We start from the raw sequence: 17,820 nt of genomic DNA, 5'->3' as shown, positions 1-17,820 counted from the left end.
GGAAAATGTGATGCATTTTTTCAGGATTCTTTAATGAATAAATTCTTAAAATTTATTTTAAATATGTTGTTTTATAATATTATAAATGTTTTAATGTCACTTTTGATCAATTCAATGTGCCCTTGCTGAATGAAAGTATTAATTTATTTCAAATAACCTCTCTGTATAGTTTATATAATGTGCTGACAATAGAAAATATCATGACCTTTTAAGATTGCATTAATTTACATGATTATTTTTAGGCCTGGAAATCTGAAATGTCCTGATGTTTACCCACGTAAAAACGATTTCTGTAATTAGCAATTTTGCAAGGTTATAAGTAGTGTAGTATTTCATCCAATATCTGGCTATTAAGAACAATTTTCTTAAATAAGTTGAAATTACACTGCTTTATTCTGTCAATTAACTCTAAGAACTCATGGCAGATCTGTTTTGAAAGGTTAATACATTAATTCTGAGATTTTGAACAGCATTTTTACTGCTGTTACGCTCTACACGCCTTCAAACATGTCAACGAAAAGCTAATAATATCATCAGCTACTAGAACACACGCATGCATTGGTACTGTCTGCATTAAAGGGTTAGTTCACCCAAAAATGAAAATTCTGCCAAGAATCACCTTCATGTTGTTCCAACCCCGTAAGACTTTCGTTCATCTTCGGAACACAAATTAAGATATTTTTGATTAAATCTGAGCGCTGTCTCACTCTTTCATAAGGCTTCTCTGTTATTGTCAGAACGTAGGCTCACTATTGGCCGACACTGGTCATGTGTGTGATGCGTGTGATGCTGGCCAATAGTGAGCCTGCATTCTGACATACAACCCAGAAACGCAGCACTCGTTATATTTTTTGCGCACAAAAAGTATTCTCGTCGCTTGATAAACTTACGGTTGAGCCACTGTAGTCACTTGGACTATTTTAAACATTGTCTTTAGTAACTTTTCTGGGCTGGCAAGCTTCAATAACAGAGAAGCCTTATGAAGGAGTGAGACAGCTCTCAGATTTAATCAAAAATATCTTAATTTGTGTTCCGAAGATGAATGAAAGTCTTACGGGGCTGGAACAACACGAGGGTGAGTAATTCTTGACAGAATTTTCATTTTTGGGTGAACTAACCCTTTAAACCAGTCTATGTGAAAAACCCTGTACGACGGGAAGAAGACGTACCATCAAACTCTGGGAAATAGTCGACCAGGTGGGAGTATGAGATCTTCTCCTCCAGCAGGTCCTTCTTGTTGAGGAAGAGGATGACAGAGGAGTTTTGGAACCATGGATATGTGATTATCGTCCTGAACAGAGCCTTGCTCTCCTCCATACGATTCTGAACACAGACACAAAGAATGGATCATAATATATGTCAAAATGCACAGTGAAAAAAACACTCACCCACACACACACACACACACACACACACACAACCACAGGTAAAGGTAAACACGTCTATAGTCAAATAAAGCTGCTCACCTCATTGTCCGATTCTACCAGAACCTGATCGTACTCGCTCAGAGCCACCAGGAACATGATGGATGTCACATTCTCAAAACAGTGGATCCACTTCCTGCGCTCTGACCTCTGACCCCCTACATCAACCATCCTGAGAAACAAAGAGAGCGAGCATTTGCATTATTGATTGGTTAAAGACATTATATGCATCAATAATTCATGACTATACTGTGCACAGTATGCAAATCTTCTGTATGCATGGAAGGACCTTGTCAGCATGCTAAAATGCACAGCACACAACCAGAACACGCTGCATATGTATCCCAAAATGCAATGGACTCAACTTGAATTTACATTTTCAAGTGTGCCGAATTCACAGACAGCGACATCTTAACTCCTTTATCTCCTCCTTGACTTATTTTTATTATTTTTTAAGACGTTTCGGATTTAAAAAGCAAGATTAAGTATATTTTGTTGCTGAAATGACAGCTGGATGTACTAAATCTACAACATATCATAGTTTGTTTATCCTTGCATAATGCACATTTTCAGTTTTACATACTCTTTAAAAAAAATAGTAGCCAGTATATAGTATATTCACGCATATACTGCATACATTGTAGTATGCAGTATGCATGCAACAACAAAATACCTTAAATACCATTCCATGCAATATATACAGTTTACTAGCACTATTTAAAATAATAATAATAATAATAATAATAATAATAATGTGAACAAGTAAGTCAAACTGTAGTATGCTACATTGTTGTCACTTGACCCTTATTTTGTTGAATGTCAAATCCAGCAAGTCCAAGAATCATCTTGCAAATAAAAATATTTTTACATAGTAAAAGCATAGTACTGTTGTTTATCACCGCATAATGCACACTTTTCAGTTTTACATACTCTTTAAAAAATAGTAGGCAGTATACAGCATATGTATGCATATACTGTACTGAATACACTTGAGTATGGAGTATGCATGCAGCAACAAAACACATAACAAAATACCTTATGCATACCATGCAATATATACTGTATAGCTACTATTTAAAGAAAGTCAAACTGTATTATGCTACATTGTTGTCACTTGACCCTTATTATGTTGCATGTTAAATCCAGCAACATGTGAACATTTGAGTCCAATCACCTAATTAGTCAATAAAGATAAACATTGTGCATATGCATAATGCACAAACAATAAAAGTAGTATGCTAGCATGCTATTCCGAACATACCCATAGCCCTAGATTTCAGTAACATGGTAAATGTGTGCAGCCAGAACTGATTTCGGGGTTCACGCGGCGCCCCCTAGTGGAGTCAGAGCTCCAGTCCTGAGCCAGCAGTTCACAGAGGGGCCTTTGATAAATGAAGCCCTCTAGGATTGGCTGCCCAAAATAAAGCTCCTTCAGATAGAAGCGTCCTCATTTCCTTCAGCCAGGGGCTCGGTGACCTACTTCTGAACATACACACGCTATTTAATGTAGGACGAGTCTCCACATTCACTCCGCACTTAGCGAACTTTGGCAGGAGGACAGACAGAGAGAGAGAGAGATGTGAAAAGATAGAGAGATGGCCGTGTGCACTTTTTTTCTCTTCCGGGAAGCTCGACACGAGGTGCGTGTGGGTTTAAGACAGTTTTACAGAGATTAACAACCACAGAGCCGATGGTAATCATTTATGGAGTCAATATGGCAAAGAGGGCAGAATAATCTGGTGTGTGTTTTGATGAATTTTCATATCACGTACATAGGAACGATTCAAATACACGCTGTGAATCTCATCAGCGTCTTTCATAAGCATCACAGATTTTAAATGTGTGGGTGAACTAGATACGAAAACTTTCCGTAAACTTATAGCAAATTTGTCATGAAAGTTCAATAATTATGCCTAAAACGCTGTTGCAAAAACTATGAATCAATGAAAGTTACTGTAATTCAGAAAAAAGCGCACTTTAAAAAAATGTTCTTGTTAAAACGTTAGTTCACATTCTTTTGAAAACACTCCTTTTGGTTTAAACTGTAGTTTTATTTAGCTAGCTTTTGTCTACATAGGCCACACCCTTGGGTCATGAATATTAATTACATTATATGATGTCAGTCCTCACTAATTTACATTCCTATTATTCATTTAGGAGATGCTTTTATCCAAAGAGACGTACAAATGAGGACAACAACTAAGTGATTCACCCTAAGGAGGAATAACATGAGAAGTCTACAATACAAAGTTTCAGATGTTGTCTAGAAATGAGATTTGCGGAAGTTGTTAAGTGCTAATCATGGTTGGATTACAATTGACCACTTGTGCATTCGTTTAACCACAGCGACCGGATGGCAAGTCCTTTAAAAAGTCCTTTTAAGTGGCAACACACACTGCGGCCATGCGAAATAAACCTCTTTAAAATATAATGGTCATCTTTCAAAAGCGAAGCGTTGCTACGCCCCTGCATGCACTACCGAGCAAATGTTTTTTTTTTTTTTTATTAAAGAAATTAATACTTTAATTCAGCAAGGATGCATTAAATTGATCAAAAGTGACACTGGAGACATTTATAATGTTCCAAAAGATTTAAATGCTGTTCTTTTTAACTTTATATTCATCGAATAAACCTGAAAAAAAAAAATTTATCACGGTTTCCACAAAAATATTAAGCAGCACAACTGTTTTCAACATTGATAATAATCAGAAATGTTTCTTGAGCATCAAATGATTTCTGAAGGATCATGTGACACTGAAGACTGGAGTAATGATGCTGAAAATTCAGCTTTGATCACAGGAATAAATTACATTTTACAATATATTCACATAGAAAACAGGTATTTTCATTTGAAATATCATTTCACAATATTACTGTATTTTTGACCAACTGAATGCATGCTTGGTGAGCATAAAATACTTCCTTTAAAAACATACACAAACTTTTTAGTACTCATTTAAATGTGAGCTTCAGCCGGCGACAGTGTGTCTCTCCCAAGAGAAAACTGGAAATTGTTTCGTGGGTTTTTGAAAAATACAACCAAGTCGACTTTAACTGATGTGGGGTGTGACTGGATCTTTGTAGGTCACACACTAGAAAGTCGTCTTCAGCTCAGGAAAATATTAATAACTCTCCAGTGGTGGATGTATTCTCGATGCTAACCTACATTCAGTGGGACAAAAAAAATCATTTCCTAAATTTCAAAATGAAAGCTGATTAATAATTGCCCTGTTTCCTCTACCTGAAAATGATGCTTTGAAGGTCGAACGGGTATTCAATAATCCCTGTGGTCGGGATTCGAACCCTCAGAACATCCTGCTGGGTGGGAAGGTAGGAGGACTCGGAGATACGATCCAGATCAGTTAGATAGCTACAGAAAGAGAAGGAGAGAGATAAAAACATCATTAACCCCTTTATATCACAAGCGGGTGGTTTGGTAAAGGATGTTTCCAGACGTCCCAGTCAGCAGATCTCAGAGGATGCTTATTATGGTGTCTTGTGAGACAACCTAAAGAACACAACGGCTAAATAAGGAAGACAAATGTTTTTTTGTTTTTTGTGTGTGTGGTCAAACTAAGGTTCTTTTATTTGTCTAATATTCCTGACGAATAGAAATCTCTTTATTGACTTATTTGATTTGAATGAAGAATGAAGAGAATAAAAACACCATTCGCTAAAGAGGAACATTTTCATAGTTTCTATAACTATTGGCAGATGTACCTGATTTTTGTGTGTGTTTGCTCCATGGGAATTGGGAATGATTTTAGTTTATGGGGAACTAACGTTAAATAAGCTCCTACTTCTAAACCAGGGCTATAGGAACTACCAGTGACGTAAGTGTACATTGATTGACCGAACGCATGCCATACGAAACAACGGCACCCGACATTTTTAAAAAGCCGTGTAACTCTTACTCTACGGACATGGAAAACAGCGATAAGACATAAACATACAGAAAGTTAATGTTAAAGTCTATTGCGATCTCAAAATTCCGGCTAGTTGATAAAACCCAGAATATCAAAATCGACTGCTGGCGGTAGATCCTTTTCCTATTTAGCACCTAAACTTTGGAACAGTCTTCCTAACATTGTCCGGGAAGCAGACACACTCTGTCAGTTCAAAGCTAGACTAAAAACACATCTCTTTAACCTGGCATTCACATAATACATTATAAACTTCTATAATTCAATGTTAGGCTCTATAGATTAGGTCAGCCGGAACCAGGAACACTTCCCATAAATCCTGATGTACTTGTACTTGGCGTCTATGCTAAATTAGTCTCTCTGTTTATCCCGATGTTTACCGCAGTCCGCCGCATCCAGGCCGTATCCAGATCTGATGAAGGACCTGCGCCTGGACACGACGACAACGCAGTCCTGAAGTGTCAACTCTCCCCTGTGAAGGCCTCCCTTTACCTCTGTACAGATAAAGCGTTGTCGGTATAATTCTGGTTCGCGTGGCTACGTGGAAGCGATAAAAAATTCGGTATCATACATTTTAGGGCAGTTTGTTGAGGGTTGGTTTGTAGGGAAGGACAACACGCCTGCGCACATATATATTCAAACGCGCATACCTATAGACCTTATGCGCCAGAGAAACGAGGGCGCCGCCATCTTTTGAATATTGTCTTTTAACTTCCGTTTTTGCGGTCGCTCTGTATATTTCTATGGCATTGCTGTCCAGGAGTAATTAGCTTTTGAAGTGGATTTACATAATGTAAAGTTACCGAAAGTTATCATGAGGACTGTGATGTTTAAAGCAGATGATTTAACAAATGTCAGTCGACCGGGAATATTTTAAAACGAGCCGTTCATTAATAAACACGCACAATCACTGTGAAAATACAGACCGGAAGTCAAAAGACAATGAGCGCAGCGCTGAAAAGGGGCGGGGCTACATAAGGTCTATAGACTGAACTCATAATACGCGTGTGCACGCCATTGGCGTTCTCACAGGTTTGCATTTTTAAAATTTGCGTAGAGAGAACTTAAGAGTTTTCTGTTAGAATGGTGTGTTAGCGGCCCATAAGTTAATACCTAATGATCGTTGCGACGGAAGTGAATCAATCAATCTAACTTTAGCTGGACAATAACTTTATTCTAGAGCTGTTGTAAAGCCAAAACAATCTCTGTTACTTTAATTTCCTATTGCCTTTGGCTTGCTCAGTTGGGGATACTTAATTTGATTAATCGATTCAACAGTGCTATTGATCAGCATTACCAAACGTGGATGTTTTACACCAGAAACAAACACTGATGTACTATTTTATTTAATACTGTGAAGCTGCTTTGATACAATCTGTATTGTGAAAAGCGCTATATAAATAAAGTTGACTTGACTTGACTTGACTATTATCACTGTAAAGCCGCTTTGGAACAATCAACATAGTTAAAAGCGCTATATAAATGAAGATGACTTGACTTAAAGGCTGTCGCCATTGTCTGCAGCGTTGTGGTCTATTCTCAGCCTTGATTATATGTAGCACTTTACTCTTTAAATCGCATAAAGCCCAGAACACACCGAGCCGACATCAAAAGAACTAGAGACGATAAAAGCGTACTGTGTTGTCGCCTCTCGTCGGCTGCGTCTCGGACAAAAAGCTGCGCTTGAACACCGAAAAGACTAAAGGTGACTGTCAACTAGCATGTGTGTTCTGCGCAGTAAATATCTGTCTATATCGGCAGGCATCAATAGTCTATTTTCATCATTCAAAAAGGGAAACCGAAACTAGGACTGCAGAAACAAACCGTAAAACAAAGCAGCGCTTGCTTACTATTTTGAATATCAATCACTATCAAAATATCAGAATGTATCTCTTTTAATTTCTTTTATAACTGTTTTAATTTCCCTTGCTTTTTTTAATTTTGTGCTTATTTTCTATGCAAAGCACTTTGAATTGCCATAGTGTGATATTTTAATTCCTTTCTATGTAAAGCATTTTGAATAACTGTTTTAATTTTCCTTGCTTTTATTGTGTGATTATGTGTATTTCTTTCTATGTAAAGCACTTTGAATTGCCATAGTGTATGAAATGTGCTATATAAATAAACTTGCCTTGCCTTGCCAAATAGGATGTAGCCATCTGCATCCCGTTTTACCAATTAAACTACAATGTACTTGTTTTGAATTGATATCTACAGAACTGAAGAAATAAACTATAGAAACTATTAAATCAATGATCAAACATGCTTTCGTAGAACAGGTCTGATTCATTTGTGTGAACTGGTTCATTAAAAAAAAAGATCCACTGATTAATTTTGATTCCTTTGCATTTTGAAGCAAAATATTTAGTAAAACGCTGTAGTTTGTCACGGTTGACGACTCAGAACAAGATCAGAAACGTATTGAAATATTATATAAACGAGTATGTTTCTAGTTTTATGTACATCTTGTATAGTTCTACTGTACTGATGTGACCTGTATTACCCCAACAAACCAGCAGGGGGTGTGATTCACATGATGCCAACGACTCCAAGCTTCATACATTTGTGTGTATTAATGTGGTGAAATATGCACTGCCTCCATATTTTATTGGGCCAGTAAAAGAAATAGGACAAGACTGACTGCCGCCAAACTGTTCAATTAGATCATCAGAGAGACACGGACACAAACTCATTCAGAAAAAGGACCATGAAACACTGAAGCATGTTCTTTGAGAGATTACTTGATTTGTGTGTGTTGTACAAGCTGGAAGACATGTTATTTCTAAGTACAAATTGATTTGTTCCCCTTCTTTTTCCAGATTTAATAACATCTTGGATATTGGCTAGCATTAAAGAAATAGTTCACCCAAAAATGGCAATCCATTTTTACTTCAACGATCGGTTGTTTCTTTCTTTTACGGAACAACTGAGGAGAATTTTTTTCTTTCGAAATTGTATTGGTCATTTTTCCACACAATTACAATGAATAGGAATGCAGGCTTTCAAGCTCTAAACAGGACACACCATAAAAGTTGTCCATGTGACTCGTATTGTAAATCTTCTGAAGTCACATGATTGCTTTGCTTTGTGGGAGTTATTTACTAAAAACTCGTTCTCATTCATCGGAGTTCATGAGCAATAGCGATGCAAGGAAGTATAATTCAGACTGACCTTTTAAATCAAATCTTTTCAAACAATCAGTTGATTTAGCTCACAAAATCAGTCTGAATCACCGGTTGATGAATCACACAGATTCTCATAGATTCAGTGATCAGTTCAAGATCATCAGTGATTAAAGATTTCCCCACATAAGAGTTTATGACATGGATGATGACAGATTTCCAGATGAACAAACATTTCTCAATGGAATAACATGCACCAATGATCATTTACAATATGACCAGGAATGCGTTAAGAAAGTATGTTGACTTTTTTTTAATTGTTAGGGGATTTGACATGGTTTAAACACAAACATGATTATGAATAATTAGGGCTGTCACTTTTGTGAAAAAATCTTGTTAAATTTTTGAGACTTAAGTGTTCATTGAATCGATTTTCCATGTCTAAAGACGTTTCCATTTTAAACGCCAAATATAGGCAAATCCACGGACAACTAACAGGCATTAGGACGAACGTAAAGAGGTCGCTTGAGACGCGCACAAGTCAGGAATATTTCAGATGACTTATTGGTGTTAAGTTTCGTGCACAATGACAAACAGGAGTGCAACATTCTCGAAAAACAATAAGCAGAGTGGACTGCCATAGCATAAATGAAAAACATTACCTCAGTCTTCAACATGGCTGTGTTTACCATTAGAAATGTCAAACAAATTTCGCCTACGTAGGTGATTGTAGACCGTAGCCCGAATCTGTATCTGTATGCATGAGAGTGTCTGAATAATGGCAGAATTCACATTTTTGTAGTAAAAAGAGACACATTATGCAGACGTATAATTCGCTGTTATGTGTGTTTGTCAGAGCCTGCAGTTGCTGTGTGACACGCGTTCGCTGGGAGCGTATCTTGACGAGCTGGACGCGCCCCGAGAGAAGGCCGTTAAAATTGATTCCCTATTTTCGTTTGTGAAACTTGTGTTGGTTGGTCTGATTGATTGTGCAATCGATTTTCGAACCTAAAGTGACAGCCCTATGAATAATCATACTGTATTCAATATTCAGAGATGATACTCACTATTTGGTGGAGTCTGACAGCTGGTACTCTCGGCGTCTGTCGTAGGCCTCTTGAATGCCTGGATCTGACCAGAGCATCTTTATGGCATTAATGTAGGGGTGGTCAAATGACATCACCTTCTCAATGTCCACCTCCTTCACCAGCATAGCGTTCGCCTGCGGTCCGAACAGATCAAAAGAGTAAGACAAAAACAACGGAAGAAAATATAGATAATCAACAGCAATGCAATAGGGCAGTTGACATTCCACGTGAAAAAGTAGTGCACTTAGTGTACTGAATGTGCACTTCAAATATTAGAAGTATATTTAAAATAAAAAATAAAACGTACTTGAAGACAATACAATATTAATGAAATAAAAGGCCAATTAAGTGTACTTAAAATGTACACATTCATGACTGTTTCTCAACTTTTAAAAAGTGCACTTTGTAATAATGTCAAATTAAAAGATTTATCTTAAAGTACATTTTAAATCATTATGTTTAAATCCATAATCCTTTTGTCATACATACTTAGACTGATGTGTTGACTAACCTATTAAAGCACATGTAAAGTAGATGATAATTTTAACTGTAGTGTGTTACTTCACATAACATTTGAATTTAATATATTTTCAAAGTACTAAACTGCAACATCATATATTTAAATACATGACATAGAAGTTTTAACATACAGTTTAACCATATTTCAAAGACAACAGAAGTAATTATGAAATGCACGACTCCAGACTGTGACCAAATGTTTGCATTTTGCAACCTTTCGAAGTTACTTTGCAAGTAAATTTTGTTGGAGGTCGCACTGCCATCACCACGTTGCCCAACTGATAAGAGCTGCCATTTCTGTTGCATATGAAAAACGGCAAACGAAACGAAAGAAGAACAAAACCTTCTCTTTGAGCTGTGCTGAGAGTTTATTAGCTCGGACCAATATTAGACAGCGTGGCACGAGTTCGATCACGCGACACCGTTACTACACAGCACCAGGAGATCAAGTGAGAAAGCGTTTGAATTCGCCGAAAATCACATTATGAAATGTTTTTCTCTAATACACATTGGCTACAATTATTGGTGCCCCTAGAAATTTTAATGAGTAAAATATATCTGACGCATATTTCCCTTTATATTTAAAATTTTCAGCACACCAGGGTGACTAGCAACATGAAATTATCCAGCCATGACTTAAATATGAGGAAACACAAAGGCTAAATTCCCTTAATCATCCATCACAGTGAGTAAAACCAAAGAATATAGTTCTGATGTGCATCAAAAGATTGTTGAGCTTCACAAAATAGAAAGTGGCTGTAAGAAAATAGCTAAAGAATTGAAAATGCCCATTTCCACCATCAGGGCAATAATTAAGAAGATTAAGAGAACGTGTGTATTGATTGTCTTAATGCACAGCGAGGAGACATCTTTAATGTTGTGGGCCTGTTTTTCTGCTGGAGGTCCTGGACATCTTCACACATACATGGATTCTATCAAATACCAACATATTTAAAAAACAAAAAACAACCACAAATGAAGCTTCTGCCATGGCCATCCCAGTTCCTCGACCTGAACCCTTTAGAAAACTGAAGAGGAGAGTGTATCAACGTGGATCTGGGAAACTGAAGGATCTGGAGAGGTTCTGTATGGAGGAATGATCTCTGATCTCTTGTCGGGTGTTCTCCAAACTCATCCGGCATTATAGGAGAAAACTCAGCTGTTATCTTGGCAAAAGGTTGCAAAAAGTATTACTTGTGGCCAACGTGTATTAGATAATTTTTTTTTTTATTTCATAATGGGATTTCTCCCCCGTTATACTTCAATGAAAGGTTAGATTTTTGTGAATTCTTTGAATAAAAGGTCAATAGGATAAACACTGCAGATTTATTTTTACAGGGTGCCATATTTACCAAGGGTGCTAATAATTTTGACTAGGACTGTATATTCTTTTAAAGTATATTATTTTCATAATAAGTACTCTTTTTAAAAGCATGTACTTCTTTTACTCAAGGGCTGACATGCCACAGAAGTCTGATGTGTGCAATACTCCTATAAAAACCTAGTTTAAACAAGCTCTAATGTTTCTGTAATTATTATAGATAGAGCTTCTATTATGCATGACGTCTTATTATTAGTAAGACCACATGGAATATTTGTCATTTTTTATTTATTTTATTTGCCACACTAAAGCACATTTTAAGAGAATGACAAAAAATTATGAAAGGTGAAAAACCAATTCATGGTTGAAATAAGTGGTTAAAAGCAAAAGGTGACCAGTTACAGCAGCTAAAAAATAAACTTCCTCATACATCAGGGTTCGTACTCCTTTTCCGAGGTCAAATTCAAGCACTTTCAAGGTCCATTTTAAAGCTTTTTCCAGCACCTTACACCACCGTAAATTACATACCAATGCATAGTCAAAATTATAATTTAGTGTTTTAATCACATTAAAAGAGATAATGCTATAGACAGCCAAAATTGTGTTTCGTAATAGCAGAAGGATCAGATATTTAAGTTTTATTTTTCAAAATGTTTCACTAAGTAGATAATGCCTATGAATAATACTTTTCATTATATTAATGTCCAAATATTGCTTCCCAGATAATGTGATTTTCAGGCTGTAAAACTGAAGTAATTTCAAGGGCTGAAAATATGAAGACATAGGATTTGAACAGAAATATTTTACAGGCCTTGGTTTTGGGACACATTCTTGATATAGACAAGGTTTAAACAAAATCTGAGACAGTGCAACAACAACCTGTAATTCCATTTTAACCAAGAAGACTCTGACAGTGCACAGGCACCTGCCTGATAAATAGCCTATATTAATTGAAAAAAAAAAAAATGATTTCATTGCCAAGACATATATGTATGACACTCCATCTGACACAATTTCTGTTCAGCAATCAATGATTGTTGTTATGCACTGGGCTGACGTTTGCAGGTTTTAAGTTGCGGGTAGTTAACATTAGTTACTGTGCTGTAACTTTGGCTATGTTCACAGCATATTCCACAAATGAACGTGCCATTACGGACATGCAATACTAACATTACATTATCACACTAGTCAAGTACTCTCAGTCACTAATGGCCCTTTCAGACAGGATGCGGAATGCGCTGCGCTATGAAACCCATTTATTTCAATGGCGAGGACATTTTGTTGCTGCATTGACCAAAGCGGAGTGCAGCATGGGCGAGCTATCACGAACGCTGCGGTCAAAGTTAAAAATAGTTCAACTTTTGTCGCTGCGCTCTGTGACGATTACCCGCGCGGCCAATAAAAACGGGGCATCCAAACAAGCACGGAAATCAAAATGAAAACTCCGCCTACTTTTGCTCTGGCCAGCGTAGGGCAAATTGCTCTGTATCTAAAGGGCTACATTTTATTTCTCCATTTAATAAACGAACTATTCAGTCAGATAGGTATTTGTTGTGAAAGAAATACAGTTACAATTTCAAGCATTTTATCCAAAATGTAAGCACTTTTCAAACCTTGAAAACACAACATCAAAATTCAAGCATTTTCAAGGATTTCAAGCACCCGTACAAACCCTGATACATACCGGAAAGACTCGGTACAGCCTATCTTTCTTTTATAAATATAATAAAACTAAAGACTTTTTGGAGATATAAAGGATGCAATACTACTCTATAGGTACTCAAGATTAACATGAGATTGACTGAAACTGAGTGTTTCACCCCCCCTTTAAAGAAAAAGGTTAAAAGTGCTGTTTTTATATTTTCACAAAACTTTTTGCAATTGCATTTGGTGATACTAGTGGAGCATAAAATACACACTTCACCTTTTTGCCTATTTCTGTTAATTTACACCCATTAAAAAAATCAGTAGATTAATATTATTTCACATTTGAACTGCTGATTATATGAAAATTGCAACACTCTATTTGAGTACAGTAATTCTGAAAATTAAAATGTTGCCCCAGTCAAATAAAAGTAAAAATAATAATAATACAATTCTGAATCAAATTGTAATAAATGGTGTATGTCAAATGAAAAGAATTGCAATATGTTCATCACATTGTGTCTAAGGGCCCGTTTATACAACACCATCTGTGTACAGCGATTTTAATCGTTTTCATGGATCTGTGTGAACGGGGATCGGTTTGACAACGTCGTCAGTACACGAAAAACGCAATGGAAAAACTTTTCCGTCTTTAGTACATCCTTGTCATGTAAAGGTACCCTTATACTACCACATGAACCCTGAAGTTTATTTTCCCCAAAGGGTTCACAAACTTATCCAAAATCAAAAGAAAGAAACAAGAAATGTTATTCTGCATAAAGAATTTGGCAGGAAATGTATAATGCAAAAAAAGGCATAAAAAAACGTTTTGATATAAGGGTGATACATGACCTAGATGTTTTTATCAGATTCAGCCTTAAATGCTTTAAAACTGTCTGCTTATCACAACTGAAATACTCAACATGAACCATTCTAACCTTGTTCTGCTCGTACTTGTAGCCGATTTTCAGGTTCTCAGTGGCGCGGATCATGGCCTGCATGGAGGTGAAGATGTTCTGGTACACCAGCTTGGTAAAGCCACGTTTGTCCTCGTCTGTGTATCCAGTGCCATGGATGATACGCATCTGTTTGATGAACGTACTCTTGCCACTCTCACCCGTGCCTAGAGCAGAGAGAAGGGTCAGAGGTCAGGTTTACATTGAAAGACTAGATAAAGATCACAGGTACAGCATTCCTTCATTCACGATCATCCATTCAGATGGTTTGGTCACAATGTGGCAGCACATCAGGACACTTAATTGTTCAATTGAAAAAAAAAAAAAAAGTGTCAATGAGAGCAAATATGTGCCTTTGTCATGTTGGCTGCTGCTACTTACAATAACATCAGTCTATTTTAGAAAAAATAACTGCATGACTCATATTAATGTAATTCATTTTTCCCGTTTAATTGTCCTATAATTTATATATTTGTATTTAATATATATATACACTGAACAAAATTATAAACGCCAGATACTGACTGGTTTTCGGACCAGAAACTGCACATTTTAGAGTGGCCTTTTATTGTGGCCAGCCTAAGGCACACCTGTGCAATAATCATGCTGTCTAATCAGCATCTAGATATGCCACTCCTGTGAGGTGGATGGATTATCTCGGCAAAGGAGAAGTGCTCACTAACACAGATTTAGACACATTTGTGAACAATATTTGAGAGAAACAGGCCTTTCGTGTACATAGAAAAAGTCTTAGATCTTTGAGTTCAGCTCATGAAAAATGGAGGAAAAAACAAAAGTGTTGCGTTTTTAATTTTGTTCAGTGTATATACATACATACAAATATTTTATCTGCTGATCTGCATTTCACCATTAACCAACATTAGAATATATGAACATGTTGTTAAATTATTGAAATGCTAACTTAAAATCTCATGGGGTACTTTACATCTAAGGAGTTTCCTCTAGGTTTCATTAATGCAATGTGTTTTAATAAAAAAAATAAAAAAAATCTAAACAATGTTGAATGCCTGTGAAGCCCAGTGTACAGTCTGAACTTCAAAAGGGTTGGTATGATCTGTCACACATGTGAACTCGCCCACACACACAGACCCTCATACTCAGACAGAGATTAAAGTCAACATGGAATGACACACACACTTTAATTCTGCAACATTTCCAAATGAAACAGGGTATTCAATGAGAAAAAGGGGCTTCTTTTAAAGGAAGGAAGTCCCTTAAAATAGCATGCATTAATTAAACGACCTGGAACACAAAGGAAGATATTTTGAAGAATGTTTGTAACCAAATTATTTTGTAACCATAGTATTGTTTCCCCCATACCACGGAAGTCAATGGTGGCCCACAACTGTTTGGTTACAAACATTCTTCAAAATATATGTTCCTTTGTGTTCAACAGAACAAAGAAATTCATACAGGTTTGGAACAACATGAGTAAATGCTGACAGAATTTTCATTTTGGGTGAACTATCCCTTTAAGAGTGTAAAGCATCATTGCTCAAATTGTAGCCACAGTAGAAAGAGGTGAAAACTTTGTGTAGGTTTTGGTTGGAAAACCACAAACCTATTGAGAGACACTGACAATACCAAAAGATGCATTTTTTTTGTTTTTGTTGTCCCCACTCACCTCGAACAACAAACCTCTCAAACAAAACGTCACCCCTGGCTTCCTCTCTTTTACACACAGTTAAAAGCTCTTTCTCCTTCCCTGTCTCTCGTTACATAACACTCCTGTTCTGCTTCTCGGTTCAGCTGAGTGAGGATTTCAAATGAAGGCCGCTTTTTCAGAATGAGAAAAATCCTTCATCCCCTCTGTGACTGACGGAAGTGAACCGATCAGCGAAGGGGCACGAGCATATCTGCACAAATAAAGCCAAATCCTACTCAGTTTTTGAAAAATTGTTGAGGCTCAGAGGAATGTAAATATGGTGCTGCGGTGGAAGCTTTCAACTCTACTTGCAGCACAAAATCTACCGCACACTTTCATTGTCCATCAGGTGTTACAATATATCATAATACAAAAATGCAACAATATATATCGTGGATAGTTCACCCAAAAATTCAAGTTTTCAGAGTTTTAGTGTCAGTACTATATTAAACTGAATATAATGTATAATAATACAATGGGGGAATTTTTGTGGGTCCTGATAATGCCAAATGTCTGATGTTACCAGTAAAAAGTGGCCTACATTATTTTAAATATATGTAGTCAGTGACAGAGTGCAAGCATATTTGTCTAAAATAATTCTGTATTTTCAGCTTCGGAATCATGAATAGCCTATTTTTATTCTGGTGTCTCCATTGTCCTGTACATTGGGTTATCAGCACTAATTTATACAGTAACACTATAGTGTTTTTATACATTTAATGATTACATTTGAATACTACTGTTAGACTATACTTTATTTGTAACTTTGTATTATTTGTAATATTGTATTTATCTATGCTTGTAATTAGTGTATTTGTGACTGTTCACTTGTCTTTAATAAAGTTTGAACTTTATTAGTTAGGCTAGTAGTCTTTGCTGTGGTATCAAAGTACTTAAAGTGTGATTTAAGTAATTAATGGAAAGCAAAGTTGCATTTGCCCCTGTCCCATTTTTTATTTTTGGCTGATCTGAAAAATGACGATCCAAAAAAAAAAAAAAAATGTCATATGATTCGAACCGTAATATGATTCGTGAGTTTCGTGATCCGCTGCACCACTACACAATATACATTCAAATTTAATAATAGTATTAAAATATTTTAATTAAATTATAATATAATTTATTTAAATAATATAATCAATTTAATTATAATTATAACAAAGATATTATGATTTTAATGAAATGGTGCCATTAAATGAAATAGCACAATGCCATTAACAAATACACAGACTATTTGTGTAATATTTACCATCTAAAAATCATAGATTTCCACATGTGTCAAAAAATATGCATTTGCAGTGTAAACGCAGCCAAATGACATTTCTACAATGGCGTATTTAAAAAAACTACAAATACAAAAATGTTGTTAAAAGCAAACATAATAGTGCAGTTAATCTGCACTTTACACACACATGCAAGTCACATTTAACCTTCTCTCTGCAGATATTACAAGTACCAAATAAAAAAACTATAGAAATAAAGCTTACTGATCTTTTAGAAGAAGCACAAGCAATGCTATTTTTCTCTTTTCTCTCAGTGGATTCATGCTAATGGAGATCACCATTAAACACACTGATTGTGTAGCAGGTCCAAAATGGAAACACATTAAGACGTGATGCATTAGACAACTGAAGTAGCAACACCCGAGGTTTAAACAAGAGAGAGACAGAGACCATAGAAGTCTACACTGCTTTTCCAAAGCAAAAAGAAGAGTTGGTTTTTAATGGGTCAGTGCTGATTATGTTATGACAGGGCTGGATCCCAGGAGAGTCAATGTGCTTCATATCAAACAGGTCAAACAGCGTTTGCTTCCCATGCTAAATTGATGCAAATCTAACTGCATCAAATTACAGTATCTGTGCATCATTTTAAACTCACGTGCAACCCGCAAAACATGCGTCAGGTCTAATTGTTTTATCTTTCAGCCGAGCAACACGCCACAATGTAATTGCATCTTAGAACAAAAGCAGAAAAGATGTTTTTGTTGCTCACAGACCCAGGAAATGTCCTGAACGCTGAAAGCATGTGAAAAGGGGATTTTCCCCATCACGAAAAAACTAAAAACAAAACAACAACATATTTTCCAAATATAGGGATGCATTAATGCCAAGAGACACCTGGCTTATAGGATGGTCATCAACACAAAACCTAAGCTTA

General features: G+C 36.3%; 1 protein-coding gene across 1 annotated transcript in view; it reads right to left on the bottom strand.

Moving 5' to 3' along the window:
* Positions 1 to 17,820, bottom strand: part of gna11b (guanine nucleotide binding protein (G protein), alpha 11b (Gq class)) — a 53,187-nt gene that overhangs the window by 3,073 nt on the left and 32,294 nt on the right. The window contains exons 2-6 of the mRNA XM_081374006.1: positions 13,980 to 14,164; positions 9,537 to 9,691; positions 4,666 to 4,794; positions 1,467 to 1,596; positions 1,170 to 1,323 (exon numbers count right to left, since the gene is read on the bottom strand). Coding sequence (XP_081230132.1) covers positions 1,170 to 1,323; positions 1,467 to 1,596; positions 4,666 to 4,794; positions 9,537 to 9,691; positions 13,980 to 14,164 — 753 coding nt within the window. The remainder of the gene's footprint in view (positions 1 to 1,169; positions 1,324 to 1,466; positions 1,597 to 4,665; positions 4,795 to 9,536; positions 9,692 to 13,979; positions 14,165 to 17,820) is intronic.

This window comes from Scardinius erythrophthalmus (assembly GCF_964197995.2).
Source record: "Scardinius erythrophthalmus genome assembly, chromosome: 9".
In the NCBI taxonomy this organism is placed as follows: Eukaryota; Metazoa; Chordata; class Actinopteri; order Cypriniformes; family Leuciscidae; genus Scardinius; species Scardinius erythrophthalmus.
The sequence above is the reverse complement of the archived record's forward strand: the minus strand, read 5'-3'. Positions and strand labels throughout refer to the sequence as shown.